This window comes from Microcaecilia unicolor, chromosome 6 (genome assembly GCF_901765095.1).
Source record: "Microcaecilia unicolor chromosome 6, aMicUni1.1, whole genome shotgun sequence".
In the NCBI taxonomy this organism is placed as follows: Eukaryota; Metazoa; Chordata; class Amphibia; order Gymnophiona; family Siphonopidae; genus Microcaecilia; species Microcaecilia unicolor.
This window is the reverse complement of record NC_044036.1, coordinates 82340779-82358588: the sequence shown is the minus strand read 5'-3', so window position 1 is coordinate 82358588 and position 17810 is coordinate 82340779. Positions and strand designations below refer to the sequence as shown.

Genomic DNA, 17810 nt, shown 5'->3' with positions numbered 1-17810 from the left:
TTTAATGACAAGCCAATCAGTGCCGATAATTGGATGATAAAAAAACAATTAGCACTAATTAGCAATAATATTTATGCTCACTACTCGCTAAGTGTATTCTATAGTGTATTCCACATAAATTCTACTGCGCGGATACCCAGAGGGGGCATGGCTATGAGAGGAGCATGGGCGGGTCATGGACATTCCAGAAATTTCCGCGCACTGTTATAGAATAACCTGCTCCACACCTAAAGTTAGGCATGAGCATTTACACCAGGCTTTCATTGGTGTAATTTGGCTATGCCTAAATTCTAGTCACATGAACGGATTTAGGCATATTGTGTAAACTGCACCTAACTTTAGATGTGATTTACAGACTATGCCTAAGCATGGTTTCCTTCAGCGCCAATCTTTTAGGTGACATATATAGAATTAGGTCCTGTAGCACTTAGGCCTTTTTTCATAGAATAATGCATGGTGCACTTAAGCATGTAAGCACTGCTTTTTTGTGCAGTTACATGCCCAGTTATAGAATTGCCTTTCATGCATGGTCATTGAACATCTCAAGCCCATTTTGTAGCAGGTTGTGCTTTGTGTCTCTTTCTTAATGCAGCGCTTTCTTTTCTTTTTTTTTGTCTCAGACTTGTCCAGCTCTCCACCAGGGTTTTATGGCCAGGAAATGTCTGCGTTTAGACTAGAGGAACACTTCAAATCTCCTCCGATTCTGCCTCCTCATCTTCTGCAAGTCATTCTTAACAAGGACACTAACATATCGGTAAGTGAAATACTACTTTCTACTACCCGACCATCTCTTTTCACAGATATTACAATTGCTGGACTTTATGTCGCAATAAATCTTCAGATGTAAATAGGTGTGTGTGGCATAGAGCGGCAAAATTATGAATCTAGGGGAAAACTGGCATGGGAAGTCAGCTTCTGCTCTTCCACTGTTTTGTGTGTCCTCGAACAACTATCTTATTTTTCTATGCCTTCGTTGTATCTCTTCTGTCAACTGTGGCTGTGGACAAATCACTATTTTGTGCCTCAGCTATTAAATCCCGACGTTCTCACTGTTGTTTTAGGCAAAGATTATGATCTCTATTAGGCTTTGATTCAGATTCTGAATCTGTCACTGAAACTGTGGTTTCAGCAATACATACAAAACTTTTGTTGTGGAGCATCGTTTCCCGTTTTTGTATTTTTATTTTTATATACAGGCTTTATTTTTTACAAAAACTGGCAGGAGCATATTCAGTCCTATTGTACAAAATTTTAGAGTGATCACTTTCCCAGTTTTCAAGATAGAAACATTGAAAATGACAGCAAAGACTATTCAGCCTATCCAGTCTGCCCATCCATACCAACTGCTAAGAACTCCAATCCTTTCTTCTCCCTTAGACATTCTGTGTGTTTCTGTCACATGCTTTCTTGAATTCAGATACAGGCCAAGTCTCCTCCACCATCCCCTCTGAGAAGCTGTTCCATGCATCCTTCACCCTTTTTTAAAAATAACATTTCCTTAGATTACTCTTGAGTCAATCCCCTTTCACCTTTTTCTATGCCCCGTTTTCAATTGTAAGAGGTCCACCACCCGTGCATTTATGCCATGGAGGTGCCTGTATCATATCTATCTTCTCTCCCGCCTTTCTTCCAAAGTGTACATATTGAGATTTGGAGGGTCTTTTACTAAGACACACTCACATTTTTAGGGCATTCTAAAATTGTGAGCACACTAAACGTTAGAGACGCCAATGCATTCCTACAGGTGTGTCTAACGTTTAGTGTGCCCACAGTTTTAGCATGCGCTAAAAATGTGAGCGCACCTTAGTAAAATACGCCCTAAGTTTGTGCTCATAACTTTATGACGAAGACCATTTTATTAGCCACCCTCTGGACTGACTCTATCCCGTTTATCTCTTTTTGAAGGTACAGTCTCCAGAATTGTGTACAGTACTCTAAATTATTATTATTATCATTATTATTATTATTACATTTGTACCCCGCACTTTCCCACATAATGCAGGCTCAATGCGGCTTACATAGTAATTTGAAATACAAAGTTAATAGAATTTTAATAAAACAGTAGTAAAACAATGTAAAGTTGAGGTCTGACACTAGCATCTCCTTTTCCTGATGGCCATTCCTCTCTCTCTGCACTCAAACATCATTCTGACTTTCGCCATCGCCTTTTCTACCTGTTTAGCTACCAGATACGACACCCAAAGGTCCCTCTCTTCTTTTGTGCACAGAAGCACTTCACCCCATATACTGTACCATTCCCTTGGGGTTTTGTAGCCCAAATGCATGAGCCTGCATTTTTAGCATTCCAGAAACTGCACTATCCTCTATTTGATCAGAGTTTCCATTAATTTACTACAGAAGTCAGACCAATCGTAGTTCCCAGTATCTTCCTTACCCTTGCTCTTGCCAAGGGGGACCACATCTGCTCTTCTCCAGTCCTCCGGAACCACTCCTGATTGTATAGAAGCATTGAAAAGGTTAAACAGTGGAGATGCCAGAACTTTTCTAAGTTTCTTCAATAAAATAGGAGGCCTGCTGTCTGGTTATATTGAGGAATGGACCCAGGTCACGTCAGAGCAGTGGGTCCTGGATGTGGTTCAGTAGGGCCACATGTTCAAGTTTTTCCACTCTCTTCTAGATTAAAAAAAATGTATTCTCCCTACAGTGCTCTGGCCAAATGGGCAGCAATGTGGGACACCTTGGAATTGATGTTGCACTTGGGAACTGTGGTTCCCGTACCCAAAAAGAAATGGGGCAAAGGATGTTACTCCCAATTTATCATGGCCCTAAAATTGGAAGGCACCTTTTGACCAATTTTGGATCTGAAAATAGAAACTGGGCATTGTGAATCCTCCATTTCCACAGAGAAACCTTGTGCTCAATCACAGTGATGGTCAGGCAAGGAGAATTCCTGACATCCCCGGTTCTCAAAGAAGCAAACTTATTCTGATCTGAAACAATCATGAAAGATTCCTGAGATTCTCAGTTCTGAGAGACCACTTTCAATTCCTGGCATTACCCTTTGGGCTTGCCACAGCTCCCCTGTAATTTTGGTGGTGGCCTTACACAGGGAAGAGAATTAAGATGCAACTGTTCTTGGACAACTGGCTCATTCAGCAAAGTCAGAAGCAGAAAGGCGACAGTTGACAGTGAGTGGTCCAGTTGCTACAGAAGACATTCAGTTGGATCATCAACTTTGAGAAGATCCACTTGGAATCTTCCTGGTGCCCACTTTCGTACACAAAGGGTCGGGTGTTTTTGACCAAGTAGAGGAGAGTCTAGTTACAGGAACAAATAAAGTCTTTGTTGGTGAAGAAGTTTCCAAGGGCTTGGGATTATATGCAAGTCCTTGCTTTGATAGTACCTGCAGTCGGCTTGATCCTAAGGGCACAGGTGTGTATGCATTTTGCCGCATGTCCATTTTGGGCAACAATAAAGAAAGGCATTTTTTACAGGTGTGCTGTAAAATGATTCTGCGTGCGCCCAAGACACGTGTCTACACTACCGCAGGCCATTTTTCAGTGTGCCTTTGTAAAAGGGCCCCTTAATATTTTCTTCAAAAGTGAAATGTAATCCAGTTAACCTCAATATATTCTCAGACCATACATTAGTTGGTTGTCCTAATAAAAGAAAGTTTGTCTTGTCCTTATTAAGCTTCAGACCGTGAGCTTTAATCCAAGTCTCAAGTAGATGGATACAGTCTCTTACTCCTACTGCAATATCTTCCGCTTTCTGAGAAATGGGAAGTAAAATTGTAATATCTTCTGCATAACTGAAAATGTTAAAACCTGCTGAACTTAAAACTTGACCCAAGGCTGTTATTAATACATTGAACAAAGTTGGTGATAGAGGAGAACTCTGTGGAACAACACAGGTAGCCTGCCACAACTCAGAATAACATCCGTTAAATTTCACTTTATATGTCCTAGATGTAAGAAACCCCTTTAACCAAGATAGAACGTTACCTCCAATACCAAACCCATCCAAAATTTCCAACAACAACTAGGTCAAAAGCACACAAGAGATCAAATTGTAAAATGATTGCTCTCTGGCTTTTGCCTAGGAGAAGCCTGCCTTCTGCCAATAGAGCACCCAATACAGTCTCCATGCTAAAATGCTTCCAAAAACCAGACTGAGAATCATGTAGCAAATTAAAAGTTGATAAATATTCATTTAACTGTAATGTCACCAGTCACTCCGTTAGATTAACAAACAAGGGAATGGATGTACAGGTCGATAATTAGTTATGGCCATACTACTTGTATTCTTATTTTTTACAATGGGAGTTAACGCTGTATTTTCTTAATTTGTTGGGAATTTGCCTGAGGCCAAATGAATATTAATCCAATATTGGAGACAGGATAAAATAACTTTGGAGCTGTTTTAATCAGATATGGAGGGCAAGTATATAATGAACAGTATGACGAATTATATTGGTTAAATAAAGGTAATAAATCTTCCATGCAAATATATATATATTTTTTTTTATAATTTTATTTATTCAATTATCATTACATTTATATCTCAAACGTAATATAGAATTAAAGAAATATACAAAATTGAACTAAACAATCAGGCAAAATATAAATTTTGTTAGTCCACATTTAAATGATCCAAGAACTAGGAACTCAAACAAAAATAGTATAGCTTCAATCTACAGAGAACATTTTGCAAACAGGAAGGGCAAGAAATCAAGTCAGGGCAGCCGATAAAGCGTACAATCCAAACAAACAGTAAATTACTCTTTACTGACAATAAATTCTAAAAGTTTATCTGGGTCAAAGAAAATATAATTAGTAGATTCCAACGAAATATGGCATTTACAGGGAAATTTAAGTATAAAGGTCCCACCTAATTGTAGGACCCTTACTTTCAATAATAGAAAAGCTTTTCTTCTTCTTTGCGTCTCTCGAGAGAGATCAGGAAATACTTGAATTTTTGAACCAAGAAAAGGTGTGGAGATGTGGCGAAAAAATAATCTAAATATGTTATTGCGGTCCAGTTCTAAAGCAAATGACACCAACAGTGTTGTCCTCTCCGTAATAACTTCCATAGAGCTTTCCAAAAACTGTGTCAAGTTCAGATCAGATTGAGGAGGTTGTAAATTTCCAATTCCAGCCCCAGAGATGTATAGCACTCTAGTTAAAGGAGGAAAAGCTTCCGGGGGAAGCCCCAGAATTTCAATGAAGTATTTTTTAAGCATTTCTTTGGCTGGAATCAAAGGGGATTTAGGAAAATTCAGAAACCTGAGATTGTTCCTCCTTAACTGATTCTCCATATAGTCTATTTTCTTCCTTTGAACAGTATTATCCTTAATAACTGCCGAAATAGAGTTTTTAAAGGAATTTACCTCGGTTTCAAAAAAATCCATCCTATTCGTCTGTTCAGTAACCTTACCCGAAAGCTCTAAATGAGCCTGAGACAACTTACCCACATCTCCTCGCAAAGTTCCTGCCACTTGGAGTAACGTACTGTTTAATCCTTGGATCGCTTCCCAAATGGAATCCATTGAGATAACGGGTGGTCTCACAAGTTCCCGGAGACTAACGGAGGGCTCGCTCAGTTGCCGCTCGGGCAAAGAAGCTTCCAGCAACAGGCCCGATTGCGGAGTTATTTCCAATGGAGATGAGGTCGCTATGGGGTCTCCACCGCTATCCGCAGGGACTCCACTTCCGGAAGCCCCCGTCGGTTGCCTCTCCATAGCCAACAACTCCCCTCCGGGTCTCTGGGGCGTTATCGTCGGAGGGGGGCTTAACGTCACTCCCTCTACGTTAAGGTCCGAGGAATCCCTCGGACCCCTCGAAGCACTGGCTTGAGTTCTCTGAAACAGCATTCCCGCTTCTTCTAACGTCGTCTGTCGGGTGGTAAGGGAATTCACCCATCCCGTGGAGCGAGGTAAGCTGGGTTTACCCTTTCTCTTCCCCATAGACAACTAGGGGAGATTCCCACACACGACTTCGGAGTTGAGGGGCAGGAGCTACTGTTCATGCGTCCTTCCTAAATCGCCATCTTGGATCGGTCGCAAATATTTTAAAATTCTAGCCAATATCTATCCGTAGGAGTGGAAATAATCTGATGAACAGTTATAGTCTGATGGATAGTCAAAACCTGGACAGATGATTTAAATTGAGCTATTTCATCTTGTAATTTACATACTTTTTCTTTAAAATATACTGATAATGTTTGAGCAGATGGAGAAGTGTTTGTCTGACGTGCCTCAGATGGCTTTATATAATAATTAACTATTTGGAAAAGCTTCCTTTGGTTGATTATTTTATTTCCTATAAGATGTGAATAGTAGATTTTTCTTTTGGATCTAATCAAAATATATATATAAGTTAATTGACCTTCTCCATTGTAATTTATCTCCAATCTGCTTAGATTTTTGCCAAAGGCATTCCAATTTCCTATATGTTTCTGTAAATTTAACTTATCATCAAAGCAAGGATTTTTCCTTTGAGTTAAAACCCATTTCTCCTTTTTTGAAGCAATTGTTTCCAGGATCTCTTCAGAAAAAAGAATTTCAATCATCAATAAATATAATAAACATCTAGTTCTGTTTTACACCAAAACTTATCCTGAGTAATCTTACCTCTAGTATACACTGATGAAAAAGATGGCAAAGTTCGTTTACCTCTTTCTTGCCAATTTATACTGAACTGTAATAAGAAATGGTATGACCACCCCAATGGATCCCAAGAGGCCAGATTCACTGACCAGGTTAAAGTTGAAGAATAAACTAACATATCTAAGTGATGGCCTTTTTCATGAAAGACAGAGAACTTAGGCCAAAATAATTCTAAAGAGTCTAAAAAAATCTAGGAGATCCTTTACCTCTGAATTTGTGGACTCTGCTAAATGTAGATTGAAATCTCCCAACAACAGAAGTTGATCAGAAGCCAAGGAAAACCTAGTTACAATATTATAGAAGTCGTCCCTAACCTCTGTCAACTCCAACAGAAGGTAACTTCTCCACAGTAGATCAATGCCAAGCGAAAAAAAGTGGAGAAAAACAACCTCTCTTAGATGGTGTTCTCAGCAATTTCTTTATTCAAACAGTAAGCAAAAAAAGACCCAACACGAGTCGTGTTTCGACCCTACCGGCCTGCATCAGGGGTCTAGTAATTTTGTAAAGACATGATGATTGTGTCTGTTTGTCCCTTTGACTAGGTTCATTCATTCATTTATTTCAGTATTTATATACCACTTAGATCTAAGCAGTTTACAGTTTCATTTTACAGGTACTGGGTCTGTCCCTAGTGGACTCACAATCTGTATTACATTGTACTACTGGTGTACCTGGGCAATGGAGAGTTAAGTGACTTGCCCAGGGTCACATGGAGCTGCAAAGGGAATTGAACCTGGTTCCCCAGATCTCAACCTACTGCTTTACAGCACTTTACTGAGGTGTTTTGCTTTTGGTGAGAACAGCGTGTGATATACACACAACATATGAGTTTGGCTGCAATTTTACCGCTCTAGGAAAATACACTGCTTTACAAAATTCCTAGACCCCTGATGCAGGCCAGTAGGGCTGGAACACGACTCGTGTTGGGTCGTTTTTTTGCTTACTGTTTGAATAAAGAAATTGCTGAGAACACCATCTGAGAAAGGTTGTTTTTCTCCTGTTTCTTTCGCTTGTCCCTAACCTCTGACCATCTATGAGGTGGGCAATAAAATAAAATATGATGACAAATACCTTCAAGAGAGTCATCTGCAATCTCAGATACCATTAGTTCTAAACAGACGATGTCACAGAATCAACAAGAGTAACCTTAAAAAATAAGATTTAAAAATTAATGCAACCCCTCCTCCCTTCCTCTTCACAGATCTAGGTAAATGCAAAATACTATAACCAGCAGGACATAATGATTTTAAAATCGGATCCTTAGACATTTGGAACCAAGTTTCAGTTATCATCACAAAGCCAGGCTGATGTAAATCAATAAGATCCCTTATAATAGCCACTTTATTATTTACCAATCTAGAAACAGGGGATAGGTAAATGGGACACAGGATGCAATATTTGTTGTTTACAAGGCACCAAAACCCATGGTTGTGCTAAAATTTTCTTTTTATGCTTTGTAAATTTACTGTTCCTATGAGTTATAACTGGGATTTCTTGGTGCAAACATTCTGAGCAATCTACTGTAGAGCGATGGTCATAATCTTGTTTAAATATCCATGGGAAAAACAGATCTCTCTGAGAAAATACAGGCTGCATCCATGGTGTTGCTACCAAGAGCATATAAATACCCTCCCACCTACCCACCAGTAATAAACAGTAGATTAAGAAATTTAAGCCAAACATTTTAAGTTCATAAACTAAAAAACAGAATCCCAATGAATGAATATACTTAAAAGTCAAACCTTCTGAGAAAGAGATCGTCCACTTGAAGCTTAAAGCCAGTCTCAGTCCTGCACCAGTCACTGCACAAAGGTGCACGCTAAGGCGCCTTTGGCTCATGCTTTGGGGGAACTACCCATAGTGTCTGACATCACTGGTTGGAAGGCGGAGCTTGCTCCCACACCAGCATGATGTTACCAAGTTGCAGATGATCTCAGTAGAAACAGCCAATCTTAAAGAGACATCCAGACAGCTTAGATGTTATCAGTAGCAGGAAGCAGGGTTTTAACTACCCGCTGCTTCTGATGTCACTGATTGGAAGGTGGGGCTTGCTCCCACACATAAAATCTGTGTTCTAAGATAGTGTTTTATAATCGCATTTGGGGTCCCAGATTCCATTAAAATAGAGCCTGAGTTGAGCATCTAACGTTAGGCACCCACACTTATACCATGTAAAAGGCAGGTGTAAATATTAGCATAGTAACATAGTAGATGACGGCAGATGATCCAATCAGTCTGCCCAATAAGATAAACTCATAGCATAAGGTATGATGCGATACTACATATCTATACTTGATCTTGATTTGTCCTTGTTAGTTTCAGGGGGACAGACCATAGAAGTCTGCCCTGCCCTGTCCTCCAGCTACTGAAGCTGTCATCGAAGCCCCACTCCAGCTCATCCAAATCTCTCTAGGTTAAATGTTGGCACCTAAGCCCACAATTTACAGTATTCTATAAGTTTGGGACCTGTGTGGCCCCGCCTGTGCCCTGACCAAGTGCACGCCTAATTTGCAGTTATTCGCTAAAGCACTTAGGGGGTCTTTTACTAAGCTGCGGTTATAATTTTTAGCTTATGGTAGAAATCAGCTGGTGGTAAACGCCAAGACACCCTGGGCGTCTCAGCATTTACCGCCAGCTGATTTCGACCGTGAGCTAAAAACGCTACTTAGAACCTAACTGCAGTTCAACTCCTAACTGCCGTTTGAGCACCTAAAGTCAGGCCCCTTATTGAAGCCTAACTTGTGGTGTACTGTATAGAATTAGGGGGTTTGTGCTGTGGTCATATTTTTTGTCTTTATTTTGTAAAATCATAAATTAAATTATATATTTTATGTCACAGTGTGACCCTGCACTTCTTCCAGAACCCAACCATGTGATGCTGAATCATCTTTATGCGCTCTCTATTAAGGTAAGTGGCACATTTTACATTTCTGCAGATAACACCCTTTTGACTTATCTTAATATAAATGTATCTAATTAACGGTGACTTACTCCTCAATGGGTGAGTTGAATAACATGATCCAAACATAACTTTGAACTATTTCCTGTCTGTAACGAAAAGATATAGTCCAGATAAATGAGGTGCCTCTGTGGGCCCTAGTGATGGATCTTCAGAGGGATTTAAGAACTTAATCAAATGTATCAAAGGTTTTGAAAATCCAGCAGCTCTTGGGCAGCTAAATTTAAGTGCTCTTGTTTTGGGTGGGCCAGGAGGCAGAATGACGTGTGTGAAGGCTGCTGGTGGGGTGGTAAAACCGTATTCTGCGTGTATCTGTTATAATGAATATTCCTTTCTTTTCCAGGATGGTGTGATGGTTCTTAGTGCTACACATAGATACAAGAAAAAGTATGTCACCACTCTTCTGTACAAGCCTATTTAAAGGGAAATTCCTTTGCCATGCTTAGAAATTAGAAACTCCATCAATGTAGTTCATAAGGGACAGAGCTGTATTGATGAGAGAGGTTGGTTCCCATTTGAAAAGTGATGAGGTTTACATGTGATGTTAGTTGGGTCTCTTTCTTTGTAACTTAGTTTTTATTTAAAATGACACACGTTGTAGCAGAATAAAAGCATACAAAATCTAATGTGTCATCAATGCATATAACACTACTACTACTCATTTCTATAGTGCTACTAGACCTATGCAGGTACTTTCTCAGTCCCTAGAGGGCTCACAATCTAAGCTTTCTTGTACCTGAGACAATGGAAGGTTAAGTAACTTGCCCAAAGTCACAAGGAGCTGCAGTGGGAATTGAGCCCAGGTTGCCAGGATCAAAGTTGACTGCACTAACCATTAGGCTACTCCTCCCCTCCAAAACTACCTTCTTCTCATCAATTGGAGACTGTGGGACTTGAACCCACAACCTCACTGATATTAACCCAGCACCTAACCTCCAGGCCAGCCAGGCTTTCACAGTCCAGACAGGCCTGTACCCTATATGAAGCATAGATAAACAGCAAGAGGCAAAGATCTGCAAACAGCAGATGCATCAACACGAACAGACCAGCAATGATAAAGAGAATGGTGGTTTATTTAATCAAATACCCAATATGGCCGTGTTTCGTCCAAAGGACATGCAGTCAAAAATACTTACATATACAAGACTACCCAATATCTTATTCAGATGCAAGAACGTGCAATCATGGAAGATAAAAACAAGTGAATCACAGGCATTGTTAACTACATGCATGAGTGAGCAGTGAGTACTAATCAATCAGTTAAGATACAACAAAGTGACAGTAGTGCAGCAATCATATTCAAGCCAATTCCAAGCAAAAACAAAAGTCTGCCTGCATGTCCGTGGATTTTAATTTTTATTATGTTTTTATGTCTTATTTTTATATTGATTTGTGTAGTATTAATTAGATTATTATTTATTGTTTTGTAATTGTCTTTCATGTTCATGTTGTAGTTTTATCCTATTGCAGCCCTTAGGCGAAATGTGGCCATTTTGGATATTTGATTTATATGTAAATCTGTTTGTTAATATAGTCAATAAACAACAAAGCAAGCCAAGCAGCACTGGGAACAATGATACATCAATCAAGCAAAAACACAGAGGGACTTTGTGTCTTATAGCCGCCCTGAAAGACAAAAAACATCTGTCCCAAAACTAATTCAACACCCCAACCACCCTCTCCCCCCCCCCCCCCCCAAAAAAAAAACCCAAAAAAACCCAAAAGGGAGGAAATGTTTTAGATGCATACAGTTACATAGTATTCAATATCAGACTGCGGGCTCTGGAAGAAAGTGTGTGTATATGAGGACCCGACACAGATATGCACTGCTTTTTGCATTTTAAGTATATCCGCACCCTCTGCTTCTCCATCAACTTAATATTCCAATTCAAAGGAGGATCAGGAACAGTCCAGACCTTTAAAATAATCTTTTTACCCAAAAGGGCCGTCTTACGGATGAGCAGACACCTCACCCCCCCACTCTGCAACAAAAACACTTCATGTTTATCTAACAAAAGACTGTGTATACACAGAAGAAACAAATCTCTACAGGAACATACAGTATACAGCAAAACAGTGAAGATGACTCAAGAGTAAGTGGATGATGCTCAAGATAATAAAGCAGTTTATTAAAAGATGAACGAGACTCGACACAGCTCTGTTTTGGCTGACTAGGCCTTCATCAGGAGTCTCTTGTATCAAATAAGATCATCCACTTGAAATATTTGTCATTGTTAATGTACAGAGATAATAAGTCATGCGCTCCATGCGCCAAAGTAGAACAGAAGCTTTTGCAAGCAATAAAACTTCGAGACTAAGCCGGTTGTTTCAAATCAAAAAACCAAAAAAAGACCCATTGCCGATAATGGGATTGGGGACTCCAAAAGGCATTCTAAATATTGAATTACCTTGAACCAAAATAAATGTGTCTTGGGGCATGCCCAAAAGGCATGAAAAAAAATTAGGTTGCTGATTACATTTGTGACAAAGGAGAGTGTCAGTGCCACCCATATTGAAGAGTTGTGTTTGAGAGATAAAAGCCCAATAGAGTATCCTAAATTGGCATTCATGCAAATCCACTGCGACAACCGAAGTTGGAATCCTAGAAACCAGTCTACTAATATCAACAGGGACCAAACACCTCTGCAAATCCATCTCCCATTTAATCAGTAAACCAGAGGTATTTCTAGGAGGAGAAAATATCCAAATGGCCTTATGAAGCAATGAAATGGACAGGCAGTCTCTATCATGCAGATCCAAAAGAAAAGCCAAATGAGCATTGTGACTTCCAGAGAGCACATTCCCATCCAGAACATAGTGGCGCAACTGATGATAAGCACAAAACAACAGCCAATTTAGTTAAAGAGCTGCCCCCCCCCCCCCCAAACAATTGTTAGGGTAATAAAAATGCATTTGTTTGAAGTACATGTTCCATATGTATAAGCCCTAAAGTGGCCCTTTGTCAAAAGTTCCCATTCTGAACCCCAGGCAGGAATCCCATGTTGCCACAAGTAGAATAACCGAAACATGAGGGGATAAATCTCAATATTTCGTGAGATCTTACCACAATTTCCTAAAAGGAAGTAACAAAATAGTACCCCCCAACCTAAATGGGAGCACATTACTGTCACGGATTCAGGGATAACATGAGCCCTTGGACCCCTGCCGAGGAGCGGAAGTGGCAGGCAAACCCCCCCCCCCCCCAACCAACACTGGGCTAGCACACTGTTAAGGCAAGGACTGCAGCCGCAGACAATCAAGCCAGAACACACGAACTGGAACACACTGGACTAGAACTAGGCTTCACCTACACTTGGCTGCCGTTCCCCAGGGGTTGAGCCCCTGGGTGCAAGCAGCCAGCAGGGCTTACAGGACTGGGCTTACAGACAGACTGAGACAACAGGATTGAAAACCAACTTGACTAAAACAGGGTGAAGGATTCGCAGACAGACAGAAACAGGGCCAAGGAATACCTACAAGCTTGGCAGAAGCCAGACTCAAGATAGACCGACAAGCTGGACAGAAACAGGATATAAGATACACAGGCAGGGCTGGAACTAAAGCTACAGGTAGAGGGCAAGAGCAGAGGAGGACTAAATCAGAAAACAAACACAGGACAAGAACCACAGCAAAAGGTAACGGGCAAAATGGAGGCAGAACTCAAGGAAGACAAACAACAGAACCAGGCAGGAAGCTAGAAGATAGCCACAAGGTACACAAAACACACAACAGAACTTTAGACAAGAACAAACAGAAGTGCCACAGGCACACCAACCAGAAAGAAGGCAAGGCTAGGCAGAAATGCAAACTGCAAACAAAACTGACCTGCAGACCTTTGACGATACAAAGGCACTGAATAAAAGAACACCACAAGTTCCTTATCAAGGCCCTGACTGATGATGTCACAACTCCAGGACACAGGCAGAAAGCATACTGAAGCACAGAGAGGCTTAACACATACAGGTGCAGTATAGTGGAGTAATTAGAGCCATGCTGGAAGCAGCCAGCACACAGAGACAGAGCTAACTCAGGAAGAACAGACGCCAGCTCAGACGCTGACCGCCAGAAATAAGGTGAGTCTGAGAGGGGTCACGACCACAATCGTGACAATTACAAGGCATCTGTAATAAGGAAGTAAAGTGCCATGGTGCAAAAAGCTCCCATTCTGTCTGAATGGGGGAGTACTCTTCTGTATCTAAAGTCCAATTCCCCCAAATGGCGAGCTAAACAAGCTAGATTATATAAATTGGGGAACCCTAAGCCTTCCATTCTCTAGGTATTTTGATTTAATAAACCACCATTCTCTTCATCATCACTGGTCTGCTTGTTGTGTTGCTGCACTATATGAAGCATACTAATGTACTAACTAAAGAACACCCCCCCACACACACACACACACACACACTGGAACACAAACAACAAGGAGAAAAGTGTATAGAGTCAAAAAGAGAAGTCTACCATTTGAAAAATAAACATAAAAAGAGAGTACCTCACCAGACACAGCAACAAGAGAAATGCGCAATTAAGTCAATAGTTTCAATCATTCATACATAGTAACATAGTAGATGACGGCAGAAAAGGACCTGCATGGTCCATCCAGTCTGCCCAACAAGACAAACATAAGTGTATACCTTACCTTGATTTGTACCTGCCTTATTCAGGGCACAGACCATACAAGTCTGCCCAGCAGTACTTCCCGCCTCCCAACCACCAGTCCCGCCTCCCATCACCAGCTCGGGCACAGACCGAATAAGTCTGCCCTCCACTATCCTCGCCTCCCAACCACCAACCCCTCTTCCCCCACCTGCTCCGCCACCCAATTTCGGCTAAGCTTCTGGGGATCCATTCCTTCTGCACAGGATTCCTTTATGCGTATCCCACGCATTCAGAGCATTACTGACCCATATCAGGTTAAAAAAGGAGCCCACATCTTGTTACACAGGACTAGTCGACCATGTTTCTGTGCAGTCAATTGACTCAGGAAATAGGCATCCCCTAGGAAGCCAGGAAGTGCTGTAGAATTCCAGCACCTCATGGAAAACAACCACTATACAGGGCAAGATCACTTTAAGCACCTCTGGAGAAGCATTTGATTTGGAAGATGCAATAAAAACAGGGCAGGGTCTCCTGATATGGAAACCCCAATCATATTAGAAAAATAATATCACACTCTTCCCAAAGTGAACAAATCTTAGGGCATTCCCACCAAACATGATAATAGGTACACTCTCCATTGCAGCCCCTCTATCAAAGATTCCTAGAGGAATCAGCGTGCTAGCCGAGAGGGAGAGAGATACCAATGTAGAGAGACTTTAATCCATTTTCCACCAACTTGACTGAGATAGAAAATATGAAAAGTATTTTGCTAGATCACAGACCAGTCATGATTGGACAAAGACTGTCCCAAATCCTGCGCCCAGTGAGTCACAAAGGAGGGCTTTAGAGGTGCCCCAGTGTCAAGTAAAAGGTACATGGAGGAAATCATCCCTCATTACTGTAACCATTTTGCTAAAATCTCTTCAAAAGGAGTTAGCTTGCCCACAAAGCTATCACCGCGAGAGGGTCTTTGAACTAAATGCCAAAGTTGTAAATAAAAAAAAGTCTTTATTGGGGATCAAGTATTGGATATGTAAATCTTGAAAGGAGAGCAATCCCCCCCCCCCCCAAAAAAAGAACTTGATAAATATATACCAGCCCCCTCGATGTCCACCTTTGCCACCCAGGTGCAAAAGAGAGCACAGCAGTAAGGGGAGCAAGGCTAGATACCTGTCATCCTCCAAAAAGGGATCTAAACCATCAGGACCAGAGCTGTAGTGCAAATTTGAAAACAGGATTAGAGAGAGAGCCTGCTTATCTAGAGTTTGTGAAGATGTCCAGAAGGCATGTTAGAATGTAGAGTGGTCCATCATACTCTGCTGTATCCGAACCCACAGGAGTAGGATGGAGTCCCCTCAAGAAAACAACACTTTTATTTGTGCTGCCTAGAAATACCCTTTATAAGGTTGGGTACCCCCAAACCTCCCTCTAGCTGCTGCTTAATCATAATTGATCTAGCTACTCAAGAAGGGTGCTTCTTCCAGAGACATTGAAATAACTTAATTTGTAGCCATTCCAATGTAAGCCTAGGTAAAGGAGTCAGAAGAGTCTGACATAAATACAAAAACCTAGGTAGTGCCATCATTTTGCAGATTTCAATGTACCCTAACCGAGTATATGTAAGCTTGTACCATCTATTTGGATCAAGGGACAATCCATGGAGCAGCCTACCAAAATTTAATTTATATAGATCTTCATATTGAGGACAGATATTGACCCCAAAATACCTAATATGACTCTTGGCCTGTCTAAAGGAAAGCTGTTTTTTCAAAAGGTAAGCCCGTTCCGGTGCTAGTTAAACATGTTACACCTCATCAAAATATCACCTGCAAAGAGGGAAATTTGAACTCTTCCTCACCCACCACCATACCCTTAGTAGATGTATCCAGTCTAACGTGCAGCCAAAGATTCCACCATAAGAGCAAATAGCACGAGGGAGAGAGGAAACAAGGTATCTTTAAACGATATCATCAAAACAGGGAAGACAGGGCATCCTGATAGTGAGGTGCAATAGAGATCATAGTAGACCAGGCCTCTCCCCTAAAATAAACCCAACCCTCCCCCACCTATCCTGATGAGCTGGTAGGTGGGGTGAAAGTCCAGGGATACATCAACATATGTACTTGTAGAGATTGAAAACTACTTGAACTATTTTGCCTCAAAATGCCTGCCCAAGAAAGTATGTGCAAATTTGTGCATGTACTGTGGGACAGTGATAAAACAGGAGCATAGCCAGACACTCAATTTTGGGCAGGGTCAAGCCCCAAGTGGGTGGGCCCGGGAACCTCACCCCTGCCTGGCATCTTCCCCCAACTGATAAGCATCTCTTAACTTCATTCCCCCAACCCCTTCCCTGTACCTTTTAAATCCTTCAGTGCTGGGTCGGCAGCGAGTAGCAACTCATTTTGGCTGCTCAAGCCGGCCCTAAGCCTCCCACCGACACAACTTCCTGGTCCAGTGAACAGGAAGTTGCATCAGAGTGAAGGCTTAGGACTGGCATAAGTAACCGGTATGAGTTGCTGCTCACTGCAGGAGATGGATTTAAAAGGTACCAGGTTGGGGGAGTAAAGTAAAAGGCCCAGGATTGTTGGGATCCCCGTAAACCACAAACTAGCTATGCCACTGGATAAAAGCAAAACTACCTGAATCATTTTGCTTCCATTACTGCAGCAAAACACAACAGGTAAAAGCTACCCATATGTCAGAGGAAAGAAGAGGAATTGGATAGGAACTAGGATCTTTGTGGCTACAACAGGCAACCAAATTCCACCTTAATTTGATTGTGCTACCAATAGCTGTTCTAGAATGCCGAATCACATTTAGTGGTGAAAGGTGGTACTGCAGCCTTTTCTAGCACATCTTTACCCCAAGGTTTGACTCTATAGGTTTGAAAAGCAGGGTCTTTTCTTTATCTGCAGCTGAAATGCTTAATGATGCCTTCCCCAGTCTGGGGAATTTTGATAAGTAGTGTGAGGAGCTGAGGACCTCAGCGGTACGCCCGCTGCTAACTGGTGGCAAAGGACCAACTTCACACAAAAGAAAGACAGCTACAGTTTCTTAAAAAATTATTTTGGGGTCAATGTAGAAGGAAACAGGACACATCCTTTGTTACGTATGATTGGCTTCCCTTTTATTAAATCCGTCCTCTGATAGTCTGGTATTTTAATCAGCACATCACGTGTTACAATACACAACTTCTTCTCTCAGTAGCACTCCCCTTACAATACATATAGAAATATCATACTCATCAGCCAGTATCTATACACAGACAAAAGAGCTCACAGGCAATCACCATTACCCAAATGGCAAAGTAGCTTGGAGCTAATGTCTTCAGCAGGAAAAGCATCTTCTTAATCATAGAAGTGCAACTGAATGAGGGTATGGGGGGGAGGCTTACTGGTTTGATTGTATCTTACTTAAAGGTTGGTGAATAAATAATTTAAGTTTTACAATATATAACCGAAAGCGCACTCAGAAAGGTGCAAACATGATGAACAGCAGTGTTTGGGAAGTGTCCTAATTTTTTTTGTCCATATCACCCTATGGGAGAGAAGGGAAAAGGCAGATGAGCTTCGCAGAGAATTGTTCATGCAGATATGTAATAATTAAAACAGCCATCTGTATAAA

At 41.2% G+C, this 17810-nt stretch overlaps 1 protein-coding gene across 4 annotated transcripts in view; it reads left to right on the top strand.

Moving 5' to 3' along the window:
* Positions 1–10213, top strand: part of PRKAB2 (protein kinase AMP-activated non-catalytic subunit beta 2) — a 48210-nt gene extending 37997 nt beyond the window's left edge. For all 4 annotated transcript variants that reach the window (XM_030205484.1, XM_030205487.1, XM_030205485.1 and 1 more), the window contains exons 6-8: positions 621–754; positions 9468–9536; positions 9931–10213. In XM_030205484.1, the coding sequence (XP_030061344.1) occupies positions 621–754; positions 9468–9536; positions 9931–10008 (281 nt within the window). In that variant the 3' untranslated portion in view covers positions 10009–10213. The remainder of the gene's footprint in view (positions 1–620; positions 755–9467; positions 9537–9930) is intronic.
* Positions 10214–17810: the final 7597 nt, after the last annotated feature.